Consider the following 21,749-nt stretch of genomic DNA (forward strand, 5'->3'; position numbering starts at 1 on the left):
CTACACATGTACCCTCTGAACCTAGAAAGTTGGAAAGAAAAAAAAAGACATAAAAAAAAGATTGTTACAGCTATCATTTTTCAAACCACCCATATTAATTTCTGTCCTGTGATTCAAGAAATATCTTCACCACAAATAGTTTGAGTTAATGGATTAAGAAAATGATTTCTAATTAAATGTGTATCATTATACAGTTGTCCCTTGGTATCTATGGGGGATTGGTTCCAGGTTCTCCCCCCAGATAGCCAATTCCACAGTTGCTCAAGTCCCTTATAATAAAATGGTATAGTATTTGCATATGACTCATGCATATCCTCCCATATTTCTAAAATGATCTCTAAATTACTTATAATATTTAATACCATGTAATTAGAGAACAATGACAAGAATAAAAAGTCTGTACAGGTTCAGTACAGACCCAACTATCCATTTTTCCCCCCAAATATTTTCAATCCAGTCAATTGACTTCATGGATACAGAACCCATGGATACAAAGGGCCAACTGTATTCTCAAAGTTAACAAAAAACCCTGGCACTCTGAATACACTGTAATAGAAAATGTCAAGGGTTTATCTAAAAAAAAGTTAACAGATTAAAAAAATGACAACCCCAAGTATTTAAAGAGATTTATTAAATCATCTTATCACAAAGATGGAAACATACAAATTAGAAACATGCAACCACCATCTTCCACAGTCAAGTCAAAATGTCAAATATTTTCTTGTTTCGGCAGATGAAAAATTCAGATCTTATACCCAACTACTTATTCACCCTGAATATTTAAGTCAGTCTTCCTGAAAATACCCAGGGTAGCAAATAACAAAATGCAAACTATTATATAAAGAAAGTGCAGTTAAAAAGGAAACTATGTGGCAAGTACCCCCTTTCCCTTCCCACCCCCAATTAAAGGCAAACAATGGCACTTTGCTCTTGCTTAACCTAGATTGTCTTCAAAAACTATTAAAATGTAAAAGACTTAACAAAAAAACAAAAAGACGTTTAATACATGTCGAAAAAGCTCCTTAGTGTTTGAAAATAAATGCTTAAACAAAAGACAACATATTTTATATCAAACAAGTTTGAAGAGCCCTGAATTGCAGCATTCTGTAAAATAAACAAGACAAAAAGCTGGTATAGGATTTATTGTCAAAGGCAGAATTTCTTCAGGCAGGTAAGTAAGGAGGTGGTGGCTCTTTTTCAGGCATTTTCACGGCCATTTCATAGGTTGGCAAAACGTACTAAAGAGAGAAAAAAAAATGGTATCAGATTTAATTCTCCTTTAAAATCCTTTCTAAGATAATTCAGCTTGCAGACTTTATGCCCTAATTAGGGTTACACAAAACCATAAAGAGCTGAAAAAACTGTTAGCTAAAATGTTCCCGAGTAGATGCGTGAATAAGCTGGAATTTTACCAAGATTACGAGTGAAGAGGAGGTTGGGGAGAGGGAGGTGGGGAGCGGGAGGTGGGGAGAGAGAATTCTGCTTCTGGACAAGGATTCCTAGACAGGCAGGCAGTGGGTGTCACTGCTCTGCCTTCGTTCTAGTGTGACTGATAAAGTGCCAATGCCAATTACAGTTTAGGTGTTGAGGAGTTGGGTTAAACCATGCAATAGGAAACCTCCAATAAGATGCTAGCTCCTGGATCCTGACTTTCATCACAATCAGCTTGTAATCAGAAGATCATGAACTCATATCATGTCTTCGAGGGTAAGAGGCACACCTAGGCAGTGGAGGAGTGGCATTCCAATCTAAGTGACTCCAAGTGTGACAGCCTGGCCCTAGATGGGCCACATATATTTTATATGCTGAAAACCTGGGAAGGTAGTACAGCAGCAATTAGAGGGCTGTGAAAGGTAGGCTTCCCCAAAAGACCCATGAAACCACTGTATTCATCTCCCCAGACAGGTCAGCTCCCCCTTTGGATCATATGGATATTTTCTGAAAACAACACAAGTTTCAGTCAACGGGACTGCCCATCCTTAGAAGCCCCAGGCTACATGGGCCTAACACAGTTGTTTCCTGCCTTGTCTCCCCCACAAACACGACACTCATGAGGACCTCTAATGAATAAACCTAACAGCCAAACTGGATGAGACAAGCGACCCATGTACTCGGGATTCCAAGTGGAAAATGTTGAATCCTGTGGATTTTAAGCTGTTCATAAAAGTACCCAGAGTTCATGCTCAAACCACAGGTTACAGCATGAAAGAGAAAGTCAAGCTCCAGGTTCTTCTCTTGGAACAGTCAATAGTGACTGGCGACCTTTTACTCTATCCAACAGTAGCTAACCTGAGGAGGTGCTTCAAAGGCAGGATACACAGCAATCTCTGGCACGTTTCGGTTGTTGATGTATTTATAGCAGTTCCAAACACAGTTGATTAGATAAGCCTGGAAGAATAAAAACAAAGTTGACATCTGCTAGAAACTCAACAGACTACCTGCTCCAAAATGCCGGTGACTTAGAATGCTTTCCCCACACGTCCTCAGTGTGTAAGGGAACTGACCTCTGTGTGGACCCAGCATAGGCCAGGCCCTTTCCCTACTTGCTCTCATTTAAATGTCACAAGTGTCATCGCCAACATTTCAGAGAGAAACCAGAGATGGAGTTTCAGTGCAGGTCAGCCAACCCACTGTGCTGCAGAAGAAATTCTGGGTTTCTGAATCTTGGGAATTTTAAAAGATTTTCAATACAAATCATGAACCCCTTTCAAAAACATAAAAAGTAGGTCCTTTCACTTAGAGAAGGATCCTGACAGTTACAACCACTCCTTGGAAACAAGACAGAAAATGTTCCCTAGAAGCTCTCTCTGCTAGTGTGCCAGAATAAACACTGTCCCCACAAATCCTCCATCTCCTGTGACTTGAAAGGTGATAGGTGGCAAAAAGGTTTAGATTCACGGTGTCAGTCTCAGTCACCCCTAAAGATTGAGTCAGCAACGTACCTTAAAAATGATGAATAAGGCAAAGAACACCAGAACAATGAACAGGAGGCAGCTGGAGTCCAAGGCCAGGAGGTCATCTTTGTAGGGAAAATCAGGCTATTAAAAAAACACACACACATTTACAAGTCAGCCATTGCATTACCACTTGCTGATAACCTGAAGAGCATCTGAAGAATACAAAGGCACCAAAGTCAAAAGTGATATTTTAACAAAAATGTATAAGCAGAATTTAATCCAAAGTGCTCTTAAGCCTTATCACCATTAATGCATACTAACAATCACTTACAGTACATTTGTTTGATAACCCACAATACTCCGAAAAGTCTAAATTTAGATCATTTTCTGTTTACTTTTCACTATTTTCCATCTTTCTGCCCTTTGGAAAAACACTATCACCTATATGGCACTGGAGATCTGTCCCTGTGTCACTTGCATCATTAACTCAGGAGATGCTCAGGTCTACGTAAGTTCTACAGATAAACTGCGTCATTTTAATGCTATAAGGGGAAAATTATTTTTCTAAATGTCAATCATTTGTCTCAACTCTCACCAGACAGGGGCAAAAAATACATCCACTGGTTACAATGCCAGGCAAGACATAAGTTTTACTCTTCTTCTACTGAAAAGCACCAGCTATATTCACTTAAATACTTATTCAGCCCTGACTGTGTACAAGGCAATGAGCTAAGTTCAGGGAGAAAGGCATTATAAAAGAAAAATTTCAGATTTAAAAGCTAGCCAACAAAGGAAATACCTTCCAGTCTGAGGCACTAAGTGAACAAAACAGAGGAGAGAAAACACCAGGGTCTGTAAAAGGAATAATAAATTTTTATGCTCTTTTCTATAAAGCTAATTTAATTTTTTAAAGTTATGCTTGTTTTTAATGGAAATGTCAACACGAAGGCCTAAATAATCACATTTAAAAAGCAACATAAACAGAAATCCCAGAGGACTGAAAAAAATAGAAAAAAAATTAAAAAGAACCCACCACTCCCCAAACCATAGCCAGGTTGTCTCCTTGGGGAAAAAAGCTGGTTTTTTTATCTTCATCTACAAACAAAAAGAAAAACACAGAAGGTGGCAGCTCATGAGAGAATGCTATGCTAAGGGTTTTATTCAGAAGGTAGGGAAGCACCACTTGAAATTTCTCCACCAGAGATAACATGAGCAGAGAGCCACACAGAAGCCGCTGACTGTGGCTGACCAGGCCAACAGGCCCTGCCCCCAGCCACTCTCTCCAGCCTTCCCACCCTTCCTCTGTGTGCCAGCCACCTTGGCCAGCTTCTAGTGCCCTCACTATGCTGCTTCTTGCCTCAATGTCTCTTTTATCTGGAACATTGTCTTCTATACTTTCTCTATCTTAATTCCTATTCAAACTCCTGAGTACAATTCAAATCTCACTTCCCAGCCCAGGTTTAGTACCCATGTGATATCCACTCCCATAGTAACCTACAATGGTATATCAGTAACTGTCAACTTCCTGATTCCTTTACCAGGAAATAAGCTCCACTGATGCATCACTATGACCTAGCAGAGCACCTTGCACGTAAGAGGAACCAGCTAATGTTTTCTGAATAAATGAATGATGAATTTGGTGTGTGGAAAATGGGCAAGGCAGGAAATCTGACAGTGGGAAGAAAAGTTCTGAAAGCACTTTGGAAATAAACTGAGGATGACCCTGCCAATTTTCATCTACCTGGATCCCGTATCTCCTTCTGACCACCTCCATGAAGCCCTCCTTGTCCACTCAGTCCAGAGTTTTCTCTGCCCCCTCCATGTGACATTAATCAAAGTTCCTTATTTGCTGCTGCTGTGACAGCTCCCGTTTGTTATCACAGGTAACATCTTCATGTATCTTGACTCCCCAGATATTACGGTTTGCTCACTAAAGATGAGGCAGTTATCTTTATATCCACACCATTCACCAGTAGTGCCTAGCAAAGGGCTAAAAACATAATAGGCACTGGAATACTTGCTACAGATGTCTGTAAAGACAAAAAGCTAGTCACTTCAAGAGTGCCATACACAGTCAAATTATTGTACCTTTGGACATTCAAAAACAAAAGCTGAACTACTAGTTCCACAATATCCATTTCTAGGAATTCTTAATACTGAATTATCCAAATGTATGGTAAGAAATTACTCCATTTTCATCTTGCTAGTTTTGTCACAGTAGCTAAGAGAGCAGAAATAACTATTTTAAGACACTTTTAAAAGCAAGTGGAGTAGTTAAAAATAATATCAAAAGGCTGATTCAGAATTTAAATGTAAATATTTTACTCAAAATGAAAAAAATAAGTTTAATGAGCATACACACTTACTAATTGATCCAGATATTCTTTGATTCTTGGCAAATAGGTGAGAGAACTAATAGCAACCAGGCAACTGAGGACAAAGTCAAAAAGCCGGTAACAGAAGAATGGAATCAGCCAACCCACTTGATACTGGAGAAAAAAATAACAACCACAACATTGTATCACATATAGGAAATTACTAAGCTCCCCTAAGGTCAAACTCTAAAAGCTGAAAATACAGTATACTTACAGAAATTGCTCCATAAACCAGCATTGAACTGATTATAAACATAAGAACAGAGACGGCAAAAAGAACACAGGCATTATCTAAGAAAACAAAAACAAAAATCTAATTAAGCTACTTACACAACAAAAAGAACAAAACTTCACTTAAAGCTAGCTTTAAAATATTAAATTTAAATATTTTCAAAACTGGCTATAAAAAGATCTAAGGCCAAGACGGTAAAAGAAAAAAAATCAAAGACTCAGCATGAAGTAATGAACCCTGAGACACTCACACAAAGCACTTATTTGTTAAATCGCTACAACTACTCACTGACATGGGTTTAGGATGGCGCATGAACCACATTCTCTGCTAGAGAAACAAGTCCCTGTGCCCTCATGAGCCCAGGAGTCTGAAGATGTGCAAACAGATCATTATAATCCAATGTGTCAAGTGCTACAACAGAGGCAGAAACAATTTGCTTCGCCTGAAGCATCAGGAAAAAATACGAAGAAATGACACAAGATGGGTCTTATGAGATGAGTAGGGTTTAGCTGGAAGGAATGGCTGGCAATTGCTTAAAAGACAGATGTATTAAACTCAGAAAGCTACCTACATTACCTCTTGCCCTAGATAAATATTACCTGAAATTCAAAGTTCTCCATTAATCTCGCTTCCCCACCCAACCTCCCAAACACTAAAATTCATTGCTTCCTGCACCCTGGTAACTATGTTACACACACTACTTTCTTCTTTGTTCCAACTCTCCATTAATCCATGCTCACTAATTTTTTCACAAAACAGCTAAGTAATCTCAAGCAATTCTAAACTGTGCCTGACTGACTGACTGAGTTTCTCAGCACAAATCTGTAGTTCATTCTGTGACTCTGGACAGTTTTTTTTTTTTTTTTTTTTTTTTTTTGAGACAGTCTCGCTCTGTCATCCAGGCTGGAGTGCAGTGGTGCGATCTCAGCTCACTGCAACCTCTGCCTCTCAGGTTCATGCAATTCTCTTGCCTCAGCCTCCCAAGTGGCTGGAGTTACAGGCAAGCACCACCACATTCGGCTAACTTTTGTATTTCTAGTAGAGACGAGGTTTCACCATGTTGGCCAGGCTGGTATAAACTCCCGACTTCAGGTGATCCGTCTGGGCAGAGATTAAGAAACTGGGGGGGATGGGCATGGCAACCCACACCTGTAATCTCAGTACTCTGGGAGGCTAAAGTGGGAAAATCACTTGAGGCCAGGAATTCAAGACCAGCCTGGGCAATATAATATAGCAAGACCCTTTATGTACAAAAGATGTTTAAAAAAAAAAAAAAAAAAAAATACTGAGGGCACTAATAATGATGAATGACTAGAACAACTGTTGAATATTCCCTATTGGGTAAATGTATATATAACCTTTTTTTTTTTCCTTTGAGACAGTCTCACTGTGTCACCCAGACTGGAGTGCAGTGGCACAATCTCGGCTCACTGCAACCCCTACCCCTGGGGTTCAAGCTATTCTCCTGCCTCAGTCTCCACAGTAGCTGGGATTGCAGGCCTGCGCCACACACCCAGCTAATTTTTGTATTTTTAATAGAGATGGGGTTTCACCATGTTAGCCAGGCTGGTCTCAAACTCCTGACCTCAAGTGATTCACCTGCCTCGGCCTCCCAAAGTGATGGGATTACAGGCGTGAGCCACATGCCCAGCATTTATATATAACCTTATCACTGGGCAATCATCAGTATTTGGCAATAAACTAGGAATAGTCCTCTTTACTTTTTTCTTAGAAGATACAGGGTAAATGTTAAGAATTTAAAGGACTTCCCTGCTACAACATGCAAACTTTCACTCAGAAGAATTCAGGTAAAAACAAAATATGAAATTAAACAGGTCTTATCAAATTTGAAAGCAAAATTTGTAATTCAAATAATCGGCTTTCAAGAGTCTGCTATGGGCTGGGCACAGTGGCTCATGCCTATAATCTCAGCACTTTGGGAGGCTGAGGTGGGAGGGTCACTTGAAGCCGGGAGTTCAACACCAGCCAGGTAAAAGACAGGGAGAACCCATCTCCACAAAAATTTAGCTACTCAGGCAGTGAGGTGGTAGGATCACTTGAGCTCAGGAATTCTGGGTTACAGTGAGCTATTACTGCATCACTGCACTCCCGTTGGGGCAACAAAGTAAGAACTTTTCTCTAAAAAATTTTTTTAAACAAATACGTAATATGTGATTTTTAAAATGAAGGGCACTGGCCAGGCACAGTGGCTTACGCCTGTAATCCCAGCACTCTGGGAGGCTGAGGCGGGTGGATCACCTGAGGTTGGGAGTTCTAGACCAACCTGACCAACATGGAGAAACTACTAAAAATACAAAAAATTAGCTGGGTGTGGTGACACGTGCCTGTAATCCCAGCTACTCGAGAAGCTGAGGCAGGAGAATCGCTTGAACCTGGGAGGCAGAGGTTACAGTGAGCCAAGATCGCACCACTGCACTCCAGCCTGGGCAACAAGAGCAAAACTCTGTCTCAAAAAAAAGAAGGGCATTTATCCCATTCATGAGGGTAGAGCCCTCATGGCCTAATCCCCACCCAAGGGTCCTACCTTTTAGTATCATCACCTTGGAAGTTAAGCTCCAACATATGAATTTTGGAGAGACACATATATTCTAACCATAGAGCTTTCTTCTCCTTTCTATTAGTAGCTACATTAAAAAAAAGTCTTATGAAGCCTGCATGCTTATTTTGATTTCAAGGTACATTTTACACATTTCTCAAAAACCTAATAGTCCATTACAGCTTCTGGCTAGAAATGCTCTATTGTAATCCTCACTGAGTATCCCTGAAAAACCCATCAAAATACTTTCTTGCCTCAGCAAGAATGACTTAAATGTAATTTAACTTGTTACCCTTATTACATAACCATTTTAACTTTCTGAAATGTAACTTAAGCATAATCTCATCAATCTTCTAAATAACTAGTGTGTGTGTGGAGAGAGAGACATGTGCCAAATAACATTTTGGTCCACAATGGACTGTATGATGATGGTTCCATAACACTGTAATAGTGTATTTACAGTATTACTATGTTTTTCTATCTTTAGATACACACTTATTTGCCACTGTATGACAACTGCCTACAGTATTCAGTACAGTAACCTGCTGCACAGGTTTTAGCCTAGGAGCTTCTACCACATAGCCTAGGTGTACAGTAGGCTATGCTATCTGGGCTTGTGTAAGTACACCCTATGACGTTCACACAACAATATCACCCAGTGACATTTCTCGGAATGTGTCCCCATCATTAAACAACACATGACTGTATATAAAAATTAGCAGGGGAGATTTTTTTTTTTTTTCAATTAAACACATACCAGCCATTCTCTCAGATGAATAGTAATTACCGATGACTTCATACTGAATGTTGACAGCTGGCATGGAGTTTGGATGAGTCACTTCCACAGTCAGCAAAATTGCCATCAATAGGTTTACTACCTGGAAAAGGTAACATTCTATCAGTTACATTAATTAGCATTATGACACAAACTTAGCACAATCTCAGCACAATCTCTCATATTTAAGATTGTCTTACTTGAAGTAACACAGATATGAAACAGTGGGAGACTAGCTGTGAGATAAAACAATATACAATTACCACTATGAGACTAACTTAAAAATAAATATTTTATAAAGTATAAATAATATTAACCATTTCAGAGATAAGATGTATAACCAATACACTAGAATAAAATTACACAAAAACTAAAACTAAAGAATCATTACAAATGGTTCATGTTCAAAGCTACCTATTTATTCATATACCAATCTCAGAATTTCTGGGTTTGAAGAAGTTACTGTTCATCTGTTATATTTATTCATCAGATGCCCAAAACTCCTACACAGCATCTCTCATCTGGTGACAGACAACTCACTATTTCCTCTTGAGCTAGACTCAAATGCTTAAGAGACTTACCAACATTCTGAAAGTCACTTAACTCATCTACTGGTCTTAATTCTTTTTTTTTTTTTTTTTTTTTTTTGGTGATATGGAGTCTCACTCTGTTGTCCAGGCTGGAGTGCAGTGGTACAATCTCAGCTCACTGAAGCCTTCCCTTCCTAGGCTCATGTGATCCTCCCACCTCAGCCACCCAGTAGCTGGGATTACAGGTGCCCACCACCATACCCAGGTGATTTTTGTATTTTTAGTAGAGACAGGGTTTCACTACGTTGGCCAGGCTGGTCTCTAATTCCTGACTTTAAGTGATACGCCCAGCCCCAGCCTCCCAAAGTGCTGGTATTACAGGCATGAGCCACCACACCCAGCCTTAAATCTACTTTTTGAGATAACGTGCTCTCCCTTCTAAATAAGTGCTCCAATACCTGAAAACAGCCTCCAAAGACTGTTTTCTAGAACAGACATTCAGATCTTTAAGCCATTCCTCTGACTAGCATGTTTCCTAGCTACCTATTTCCCTTTTGTCTTCCTCTTTACATATGCTCCAGTTTGATGGACATATATTAAAATGAGGTAAGGTCAGCCTGGTCAGAACACAATGAGATCTCAGTTCTCATGCGCTGGCTAACAAATTTCAATTAATGCAACCTGAAGTTGTACTGAGGTTTTTTGTTTTTGCTAGAAACAAGGTCTCACCATATTGCCTAGGCTAGTCTTGAACTCTTGGCCTCAAGTGATCCTCCTGCTTTAGCCTCCCAACATGCTAGGATTACAGGCATGAGCCACCACACCCAGCCTGCACTGGCTTTATAAATTTTCTGAGTATCACATGAATATCACTCCCTAAAACACCAAGTTCTTTTTCACACGATTGTGCTAAGCTACCACCTGTACCTGTACAGTTGGATTCAGAGGCTCAAGCACAGGCCTTAATATACCTGTAATTGAGTTTCATCTTATTACATTCTTGCCTATGAAGATTTTCTGGATGTAGATTCTGACACACTAGATTTACTGCCTGTCTCAACTTCCTGAATTTAGGATCAGCATGTAATCAGTATCTCTAAGTCACTAACAAAAGAGAACAGAGCTGAGGACTAAGCTGCTAGAGGCTGTCCCTTCCCATTAACCAGCAACTTCTGAATAAAATTGTTTAGCTATTCAGAGGAACATCCTGCTGAAATTCCATCATATCTGATGAATCTTCCTAGTCTCCCAGGGCTGTAAATCCATTTTAAAAGGAAATGAGTTATGCCTATAGTTGTTGGCCAATCCCTGCAGTATCCCAGGAGGCTTCACTGCATTTAAGTACTCAGAAAGAGTACTGTTAATGACTGAAGATAGAAATCTCATGTAGGATTGGAGTTAGGTTCCTTACCTAACATAGTGAAGTTCACAGAATTTGCCCTCCTTCCCTTTGTGAAAATGTGAACATCTGGAATTTTCAAGGGCTATTAAGTTCCTATCAGTAGTATTTTATTTTTATTTAGTTCGTTTTTGAGATGGAGTCTCGCTGTCGCCCAGGCTGGAGCGCAGTGGCGTGATCTCGGTTCACTGCAGCCTCTACCTCCTGGGTTCAAGTGATTCTCCTACCTCAGCCTCCCAAGTAGCTGGGACTTTTTTTTTTTTTTTTTTTTTTTTGAGACTGAGCCTCACTCTGTTGCCCAGGCTGGAATGCAGTGGTGCAATCTCAGCTCACTGCAGCTTCCATCTCTTGGGTTCAAGTGATTCTCACACCTCAGCCTCCCGAGTAGCTGGGACTACAGGCACGCGCCATCAAGCCTGGCTAATTTTTGTATTTTTAGTAGAGGTGGGGTTTCGCCATGTTGGCCAGGCTAGTCTCAAACTCCTGACCTTAAGTGATCCACCAGCCTCGGCCTCCCAAAGTGCTGGGATTACAGTGTGAGCCACTGTGTCCGCCAGCTATCAATAGTATTTTAAACAAACTATTATATACTTCTCTCCTGTTTCACCTTGAATAATAAATACACAGGAAATGCATTTTCCTTTCATCAGCTGAAGTCATTTCACTAACATCCGCTAGATAAGCAGATCAAGTTTTATCTTTAGGGTAGGTGATCTAAACAATGCCACAATATCAAATTTGGAATCAACCAATATTTATTGAGGATATACTCTATGACATGTGTATTTACATATATTACTTCACTTATTCCTCACAACAACCCATGAAGTAAGTATTACTAAAACCCATGTGTAGATGGGGAAACTAAGATTCAGTAAAGCTATATAACTTGTGTTAAGCTTGCTGAGCTGACAGATGGGAGAATCAGGATACAAGTCTGTTTTTTAAGATATCTCCTTCTCAGCACTACATGATTATTAATAACCATTCCCCAGTAACTCCTGTTTTAAGGTGTTTCCCTAAGAAACCATTATCTAAAGCTATACAATGTTTAGACTTTACTCTCTCTGTTCAACAGCATGCCTCTTTCCTTGCATTGTTCAGAGGCAAGGCAGGTTATCTTTCAATTCCTGAGAGGACTTACCAGGAACAATCACTTTTGCAAGCTGGCTCTCCCCAATTGAAGGCTGATTTTTTTTGTTGCCCACATTTGCTGCAATGGGTTTTGGCCAGTGTGTGTGGTATATGAGTATGAGCTAATACAAGTAGGTGAATTAATTACTGAACAATCGGATATATCTACTAAAACGCTGTACGTTCTGTGTACGGAAATCAGTTTGAAATCAATTAGGCAAACTCTTCTTTGCTAAACACAGTATAGTCACAGTGAAAAAGCTCTCTGCAGTACAGAAATTCCTTTGTCAAGAAAAGCATGCAAACTCAATTACTAAATGAAGGGAATGACATGTCAAAAAATATTTAGGAGTTCTATTTTCCCTTCTTAAATATTTTTATCACATGAAGGATTTCTAAAAATCTCACACCTATAGTCCCAACTACTTGGGAGGCTGAGGTGGGAAGGATCGCCTGAGCTCTGGAAACCAGCCTGGGCAACAATAGCAAGACTGTCTCTTAAAAAACAAAAAAACTCTTCTCTTTTCTTCTCTTCCATGGATAAGTCACACACTCATCCACTATTATCTTCTTTTAGTACTAGAGACACTTCAAGTTTCATTTCACTGTGGGTCATACAACTGAATATTAAAAAAAAAAAATCACAGGGCTAATCAAAAGGACCAAGAAATGGTGAAATAAATTTCAAAGCTACTTCAAAAAGCTTTTTTCAAACTTCTTTGAGTTAGTTACATTCCATTAGATCACGTCATTTCATTAGAACCCCAACGTAAATCTTAAAGTATTACACTGGAAAACCTATCCTTGTGACTTTAAAAAAAATTTCTTTGTAGAGACGGAGTCTCACTATGTTGTCCAGTCTGGTCTCGAACTTCTGGCCCCAAGTGATCCCATTGCACTGGCCTCCCAAAGTGCTAGGATGACAGGCATGAGCCACTGCTCCTGGCATCCTTTGATCTTAAAGATATTCACCAATGAACCTTGTGCTCATATATAAGCCCTGGTAACTTACCTCTGATTAAAGTTGATATTTCTAAATTACATGTTTAGCTTTTTAAAAAATACATAAAATTAACTGTAGTCTTACAATATAAAATTTCTCTGAAAATATCCAACTATGTACTATTACAAAAATTAATTCCTGATTCATTTCTTTTCACTGTATTCAGGAAAGAAAGTTAATAAAAATGTAATTTAAAAAGAATGATTAAGCTGGGGACAGTGGTGTGTGCCTGCAGTCCCAGCTGGTCAGGTGCCTGAGGTGGGAGGATCGCTTGAGCCCAGTTCAAGATTGCAGTGTGCTATAACCGTGCCACTGCACACCAGCACAGGCAACATAGCAAAACCCCATTAAAAAATAAAAAATAAAAAAAAGAGAGAGAAATTAAATTATTAACTTCTAAACCTGGCAATACGGAGAGGTATAGAATACAGCAACATTTTAGCAGCATGGGCTGTGGATTCACCACTTAATGTGTTAACAGTACTGTAAATTTAATTAGTCAAACCAGGTGGTATGCATTTTTTGAAAGCTTCCTGTACATCTTACATAAGTGTGTAAAACAAAAAATCTGTTAGATTTGACTTGTTAACAAAATAACTGTATCAGATCCATGGAAGCACAGGGTCTAGAGAGAGGAATTCTTTGTTTTCTTCTTTCACTGCCACACCTATTCCAGAAGATTCTTTGGAGACTTTAAAAAAAAAATCATTTTTCAGTTTTCCCACAGTAATTTGCCCAGAGCCAGTATCTACTGAGATAATAATTAAAACAGTGCGTCTGGTTTAAGGAGGCATCCAGATAAGGGCTTCCCATGCAGAGAAAGCACCCACAGGAGGGTCAATCTACAGAACTAAGCAAAGTCTGTTATCTGATAAAGATCAAAAGTGACTATCTTTAAAACCTTTTTTAGCCATAAAAAAGGATGAGTTCATGTCCTTCGCAGGGACATGGATGAAGCTGGAAACCATCATTCTCAGCAAACTATCACAAGGACAGAAAACCAAACACCGCATGTTCTCACTCATAGGTGGGAACTGAAAAATGAGAACACTTGGATACAGGGTGGGGAACATCACACACCCACACGGGTGCCTGTACAGGGTGGGAGGGAGGGGGAGGGATGGCATTAGCAGAAATAACGAATGTAAATGACGAGTTGATGGGTGCAGCAAACCAACATGGTACATGTATACCTATGTAACAAACCTGCACGTTGTGCACATGTACCCTAGAACTTAAAAGTATAATTTTAAAAAAAAATTTTGCTGTTTACTGTTACATGCAGATACAACTGAGTATTCATAATATTTTTTGGAGGAGACAGTTCATTCAACAAATGTGTAATGAACACCTCAAATGTTTTAATTAATAAGTTAGCCACCACACACATTTTATTTTGAGACAGGGTCTCATTCTGTCACCCAGGATGGAGAGCAGTTAGTTCGATCTAGGCTCACTGCAAACTCTGCCTCTCCGGCTCAAGTGATCCTCCCACTTCAGCCTCCCCAGTAGCTGGGACTACTATGTGTGTATCTATACATACACATACACACATACATATATACACATACACACACATATATATTTTGTATTATATATAATATATATATTTTTGTTTTGTTTTGTTTGGTAGAGAGGGGGTTTCGTCATGTTGCTCACGCTGGTCTCGAACTCCTGGGCAATTCACCTGCCTCGGCCTCCCAAAATGCTGGCATTACAGGCGTGAGCCACTGCCCTTATAAAGTAAGACATCACCCTCTTCCCTCCAGGAGAACATCTTGCTGTAGAGAGAAAAATAAGAGAAAAGGACAATCCTACCAATGTGTACTGAACACTATTTAATAAGTACATACAAGAAGTATCTAGAAACTTTTGCAGGTGCACCGTGGGAAAAACAGATCCCTCTGGCTAGGAAGTAAAGAAAGGTTGGCTGGGCATGGTAGCTCACGCCTGTAATCCCAGCACTTTGGGAGGCCGAAGCAGGTGGATCACCAGGTCAGGAGATCGAGGCCATCCTGGACAACATGGCGAAACTCTGTCTATACTAAAATACTAAAAATTAGCCAGGCATGGTGGTGGGTGCCTGTAGACCCAGCTATTTGGGAGGCTGGGGCAGGGGAATCGCTTGAACCCGGGAGGCGGAGGTTGCAGTGAGCCGAGATTGCATCACTGCACTCCAGCTTCGCAACAGAGCAAGACTCCATCTCAAAAAAAAAAAAAAAAAAAAGCTTTACCATGAAAACATGTGAGCTAACCATTAAATTATCTGGACTTGGCAAAACGTTGTTAATGGTTGAAGTTGGGTGATGAATAAATGGGAGGTTTTCGTACTATTTCACTACTTTTGCATGTATGAAAATTTCCTTAACAAAATTTTTAGAAAGTGACTTGGGAGGACAGCAACATTTCAGGGAGAAGGAATAGCATATGCAAAGGTGGAGGCACAAAACTTCCTTTTTTTAAAGAAGGAAACTAACTGAAATATAAACAAGCTATGCTTACTTGAGGTCAGAGGTGAGGGCTGGAAAAGAACAGAACTTAAGGAAATCTGTTTTTACTTCTCTCCCAGATACAGAACTTCAAACTGCTTATGGTTGAGACAGTCATGAAAAATTAGCCATATATTAAGTCTAAGAGATAAAATTATTACAAATGCTCAAAATGTAGTCTTGTAGTACACACCATTAACCACAAAGTGTATCTACTACAGCACACTTTCAAGTCCATTTTCAATTATTCAATAAACATTTGAGCTTATACCTCATAAGAAACTTGTTTAAAATCAACTGGCTTCAAATTCTTCAATAAATGATAGAGAAAACAATTTCAAGAATGCCAGAATTTAAACATGAGCTTATTCTGAAATCTCCTGTTACTTCACCAGGTACACTTCTTTTCTATCTAAAATGCCAAAGGCTAACACTTCAGGGCTAGTACCTCCCTCGTTCTGGCTTTCTCTGTGTCCCACAGCCCTATTTTCCATACAATGAATATTTTAGTATATAGTGTTACAATACTTAAACACTAGACCAGTAGAAGCCGTGGCTAGAAAGCAATGAGACTGTTATCAGATACAGTCACTCAGAGCGAGGGAGAGGGGCACCCCCAAGTTCCAAATGACACAGGGGGAATCAGCATCTCAGAAGTCCAGCCCAGGTAATGTAAAAAGAAACATGAATATTCTCCCATGCAGACTGCGAATTATTGCCTTACCAGGAATCAAGGAAGAGAGTACCTCGACAAGGTAGGTAGGGAGGGAAGTGACATACTCAGTCATCCCCATATTGTTTCTCTTAGTAAAGTAGCTTCTGAGAACAAAATGCACTACTTGGACAGGCCCTCTTTGCTTCGAAGTATTATACTGCATTTTGGCCTAAGTGGTCTTGTATCATAAGTGTTACATGTCTCCCCAAGTTGGCAGAGACTCTACATTGCTATGGTATTGAAGCTACACTTTTGAAAGTCATCAACAAAACTATAATAAACAAAACTAATGGCCTTTGTCCAGTACTTATTCTGATTAGAATCTGATATTACTGATCATGTTGCCCTTTTCCTCATCACTGTACCATACGTTTTTCATATCTGTGCTTCAAGTTTTTTGTGATACCATAAACATCTTAAGGGCAGATGCTGTGTTAGACAAGAAACATTTAAGAGTCTAGCGCTTGGCAGGTAATAGGAAAACAAAAGGCAAATGACACTGGCCCCTGTCATTTATTCCTTTTATATGTCCACCAAAGCCTTTTACACTGCAGGTGTCAGTAAATCTCTTAACCAATTTAAGACAGGTTAAATGATTTAAGTAGTTTACAATAAAATGTTTTACACTAATCTGAGAAGTCTGTGCAAAGAACAGCTATGGCATCTTTTTAAAATTGTGAAACTAAAGCATGGTCTTCAGAGATATGTGAACCCTTCTCATAACAAGGGCTTACAGTAGAGAACAGATGTAAACTCCTCACTCCCTACTTTGAAAGAATAAACGCCCCTACTGAAGTTTTTCTCTCTGCATTTTGAGTTTCCTGTTTGTAGTTCCCACTTTATCCTGCTATTCTATTCATTTTCCAGCTGAACCCACAGCATCAAAACATCTGCCTGAGAAAAAACTGAAAAGAAATACAGCCAATTACATTCGGATGGCTGAAATAGAAATGGTGGTATTCTCTTCTTGAGGAGTTAGGAATCCTTTGTTCTGTGAGTGGAGGGAAGGATCTGACAAGAAACAGGAAGACTAAGACTGCAGGCGAGAGAGCCAGGCCGATGGATTCTCTTAGTTAAATAGGAAAGAAAGTCATCTTCTGGGGGCGAGGAAGACGGAATTGAGTAAGAGGCTTGAGGATCCTCAAGGTATGAATTATTCATTTAGGGAAATAGAAGGCAGAGCTAAGGACAAACAAAAGAAATTAGACCCAGCCCCTCAGCAAAATGGAGAAGATATAAAAGGAAGTTGGAAACATAATGCAGCTGATGGTCATTAACCATATTCAGTTAAAGTTGTTTAGTATCGTTTAGTATTCCAAATCAGTTAAAATACAGAACGAGAGTCTCTGAGAGAAAATGTGATATAGTTCTATCAATAAAGCGGTACTTCTGAATATAAAAGTATAGGAAACATGAACATAAACTCAGCACAAGCAAACCTACACATTCGTGTTGTTTTTTAAACGTACATCAGAAACAAGACGGTAAAAAACAACAGGACAGGTAGGAGTCAAGTGGAGTCAGGTGGTCCTCCGGAGGTGGACCATGAAACAGTATCTGCCTCATTTAAGGTGATTCTCATCTGGCGTTTTTCCAAATGCTTACTAATGATTTCAAGACAATGAGTGGGGAGAAGCAGCAAGTACAGAGAAAACAGATTGTGTCTGGGATAACTCTTCTCCTCTTTTACAGTTAAGTATCAAAAACTGCACAGTATCACCAACGTCACCCACACAACCACATTCACAAAGTCATTAAAGAAAGTGGCCAAGTCGACCATGTAGGAAGTTTGTCACAGCCTCGGAAAAGTCATAATAACCTAAAACTACCTAAACTGAATCCCATATTTGGAAGTCACGGAGAGGTTAGGTTTAACGTGCATGGATACTATAAATGGTGAATTAAAAAAGAAAAATCACAAACGTATTACTAGTGAATCACCAGGCAACAACAGTGTCAACTTGGTTAGGGCAAAATCACACGTATCTTGGAACCCAGGAAATAATCAGCGTAGGGGGCCAAGATGGAGAGGGCTCTCAATAAAGGTCTGTAAAAACAGCGGATCGGCTACGAAAAGCATCTACTGCGCAGGCAGGAGGCTGCACCAGGACAAAAGCTGGTCAGGCGTCAACTCAGGCATAAGCTATCGCCCCCTAAGCGATTCTGGAGACGCGAGAGAGGCGCTGAAACAAAACAAAGTCCAAAAAACACGGACAACGGGGTTACCGCTGGATCTTTCGCTTTCCCAATGGGAAGACCAATGTCGAAACTAGGCTGCATTTATCAAGGTCCGCTCCTAATTATTTCATTAGGGGAAAAAATTCCAGGGAGCACTGGATAGGAGCAAAGGAGGGGCTGCCTTTCAGATCGCAGAAATACAACAAGAGCCAAAACAGAGGAATTCCCACCAAATCCTAGCACCCTCGTCCCTTCGCCTGCAACGCCTCTGCTCTCTCAAGCCCGCTTTTCTCCTCAGATTCTTGCCAAAGAACAATCTCCCCATGCTTACCACCGCCCCCCGCCCCCCACTCCGATTCCTGCACAAGGTTAATTTCCCAAAGTCCCTGGATTTCATGCTGAGTTGGCGCGCCCTAAAAAGCTGCGTCCCTCCAAGTCCCCGCCCCACCCAACACCCCGTTTCCAGTCCCACCCCCTCCGCACCAGGCCCCGCTCCCCAGGCCCCCCAGACATGCGCGCCACGCCCGCCCGCCTTACCATGTACCAGGTCCCCAGGATGATTGTCCCAGTGCGGACATGGCAACAGCCGCAGCACCGGGTGCTGTAGAACCGGTCACTGCGGCTCCGTTTAAAAGTCATGGACACCATCGTAACAGGCGGGCCTCTTTCTTGGCCGGGCCCCTGACAAACGTTCTCCACCCGCAGGCAAACTCAAACGGCTCTTTCACAGCCTCCAAAACCCAACGACGCGTCTTCAAGCCAGCCCCCGGCTCAGGCCCCTGCCAGTTTTTTCGCGCCTGCGCACTGAGCGCAGCGACTTCGGCTTACCCACCCCTCTTCCTCCACACAGGCCAATGGGGAGCGGAAGGCTGGATGGGCCGGACTTCTGATTGGAAAAACTTAGAGATTGACAAGACCTCACGCCCAATTAGAAGTGCAACTCGCCTCAGCGAGTCTCCGCCTGTTACGTGAGGGCAAGGGCTGGCTCTTGGGCCTAAGATAGATGCGGATAGGTATAGCCTCGTAGTTCACTATCCCCGAGATGAGACTCGCAAGAAAAGAGGCATTTAATGGGAAAAGGGAGACACGAGACAGCGCGGATGGCAAAAAGCGGGCACAAGGGGCTTTTCTGAGCAATGTGTGCCACGTACTGCTTGGGAAGCGTCACAGGCTGATAACGTGACCTTTGCGCGCAGCTCGATTATTGCGCGTGCTGGGGGCGGGGCCTGCGAAGAAGGGACGGGGCCAAGCCCAGCCCGGAGAGGTCCTCGGTCCTGTGGCGGAAATGGGAGGCTGCTTGGAGGAGTGGAGGGACTGGATTAACACCCTCCCTTCCCTCCGAAGCCTCCTTGGTGGGGGCGAAGAAAGACCATCCAACCCTGCCAAAGGCAAAAAGATTAAGGATACATGAAAACAAAATAATGTGGAAGAACTGCTTAGCTGCCGGATTTTTAGAGTTGAGTGATTTTTTTGTAGGGAAAAATTATGAAACACGTTGAAATGGACAAAAAATTACTGAATGTCTTCAATGAAAAAACAGCCATAGTTTGGCACACCGAACCGAGCATTCTGTTACTAGGGGGGCTGTCCGCCTTTCTTTGAGGTGCTTTGCAGAACTCTGTAAGACCCCCTCCACTGGACTTGATATTGTATCTTACCCCTCCTTGGGAAAAGCCATTTTGCATCGATTTGTAAATTCATTCCCCAGTCCTGATGCAACAATATAGTTGGGTGCTTTGAATTCTGCTTAGAGCTGGTTCTAACGGCTTACTGGTCCCCTGGTTAATGAGTAAATAAATTTTTTACACGTGTTCGTTTTGCATTTGTTTAAGGCCTGTGACTTTACCTTTAAAAAATGTATTTATCATTTAATGCTTTGGTAAACACACTTCTTTTCAGAGAATAGAAAGGGCTTCCCTTCTGCCAGGGCATATTCTTAGCCAGAGACCACAGTGAATTCAGAGTAAAGGTTATTTCTTTGGCATGACTTCTTTGAACACTGCCTGAAATTATGTATGTATTTGTTGATTATCTCCCCAATAAAACACAAATTTTAGGAGAGCAGAGACTATTTGTTCACCACGGAAGGAGTTGTCCATGGAGCTTACCGTCAAACCATCTGGGAAGCAGTAGTTAATCCAGCCCACGCTAAAGGATGGGGTGTGGCTGGCTATTTAACTCAATGAATTATGACATTTCTCTACTTACATAGGGAGTAGATTATCTTAACCCCGCCTCACAATTACATATCCCTTATTTTGTTCTAGGCACAAATCCAGTCACTTTATTTTGAATCATTTCATCCCTACAACTCACTCAGATAGGTACTTTTATGTTATTTAATTCTACAGAGAAGTTAAATTACATATCCGAGATTGCAAGGCCAATGTCAGAACTGAGATTAAAACCTGTTGTGCCAATAGTTTCCAAACTTTGCTGCACATTGGCATCACTTGAGAATCTTTACCAACCACTGATGCCTGCTTACTATTCCAGACCTTCTGATTTAACTGGTATGGGTGAGGCCTGGGCATTGAAAATTTTGAAAGCTCTCCAGGTGATCCTAATGTGCAGCACTGTTATTCTGTCTTAATATGAAATGTGGCAGACAAAAATAAATACAATACAATAAAAAAGAATACAAAGATAAGATCGGGGAGCCGGGCACAGTGGCTCATGCCTGTAATCCCAGCACTTTGGGAGGCTGACACAGGCATATCACTTGAGGTCAGGAGTTCGAGACCAGACTGACCAACATGGAGAAACTCCGTCTCTACTAAAAATACAAAAAATTAGCTGGGCGTGGTGGCACATGCCTATAATCCCAGCTACTTGGGAGGCTGAGGCAGGAGAATCGCTGGAACCTGGGAGGTGGAGGTTGCGGTGAGCCGAGATCTCGCCATTTCACTGCAGCCTGGGCAACAAGAGCAAAACTGCATCTCAAAAAAAAAGATCGGGGGAAATTATCTGATTTCTCTAAAAGCTGAAATCAATTCAAAATCAGGCCTACCTAACATGGCATCAGATCAACTCGTAAGGACTTCTCTCCCTGTACTGGGACTACCCCAGGCAAGGAACCAGGGAGGTGTAAATCATAAGAGACCTGCAACATAAACGCATCTGATAGCAATAATGTAAGTATACCCTGAGAATGACCCTGTATGGTAGATGCACCTGAATGTGTGCTCTGAGCTAGGGAATCTGGGAGTGGCCAACCCAGAGATTTGTTCTGTTTCTATGATAAACATCTTAAACCCCCACCCCCACCCACTGGCCCATCCCTATGGAACATGGCCCATACAGGGTATTAGGGTCCTGAGTTTTGGGTTAAGTGCAGGTTTCCAGGTAGAGGTCACTAGTGGGAGGCTGTTCAGTGAAAATGCTGTATACATTGCATGATGTTTACAGGCAGTTGCGGTTTTCCTGCCCTTGGACCATGCAGTTGTGTTGTCCAGCCCGCTGCCA

General features: G+C 41.1%; 1 protein-coding gene across 1 annotated transcript; it reads right to left on the reverse strand.

The window, feature by feature from the left end:
• Nucleotides 1–611: 611 nt before the first annotated feature.
• LAPTM4A (lysosomal protein transmembrane 4 alpha) lies at nucleotides 612–19,467 on the reverse strand. The gene is made up of 7 exons (XM_025353716.1): nucleotides 18,822–19,467; nucleotides 8,819–8,939; nucleotides 5,487–5,563; nucleotides 5,264–5,386; nucleotides 2,943–3,038; nucleotides 2,290–2,388; nucleotides 612–1,238 (listed from the first exon to the last, which is right to left on the reverse strand). Exons 1-7 carry the CDS (start codon nucleotides 18,930–18,932, stop codon nucleotides 1,164–1,166), a joined length of 702 nt encoding a protein of 233 aa, XP_025209501.1. The 5' UTR covers nucleotides 18,933–19,467; the 3' UTR covers nucleotides 612–1,163.
• Between the last annotated feature and the right edge of the window lie 2,282 nt (nucleotides 19,468–21,749).

The sequence above is a fragment of the Theropithecus gelada genome, chromosome 13 (genome assembly GCF_003255815.1).
Source record: "Theropithecus gelada isolate Dixy chromosome 13, Tgel_1.0, whole genome shotgun sequence".
NCBI classification, from domain to species: domain Eukaryota; kingdom Metazoa; phylum Chordata; class Mammalia; order Primates; family Cercopithecidae; genus Theropithecus; species Theropithecus gelada.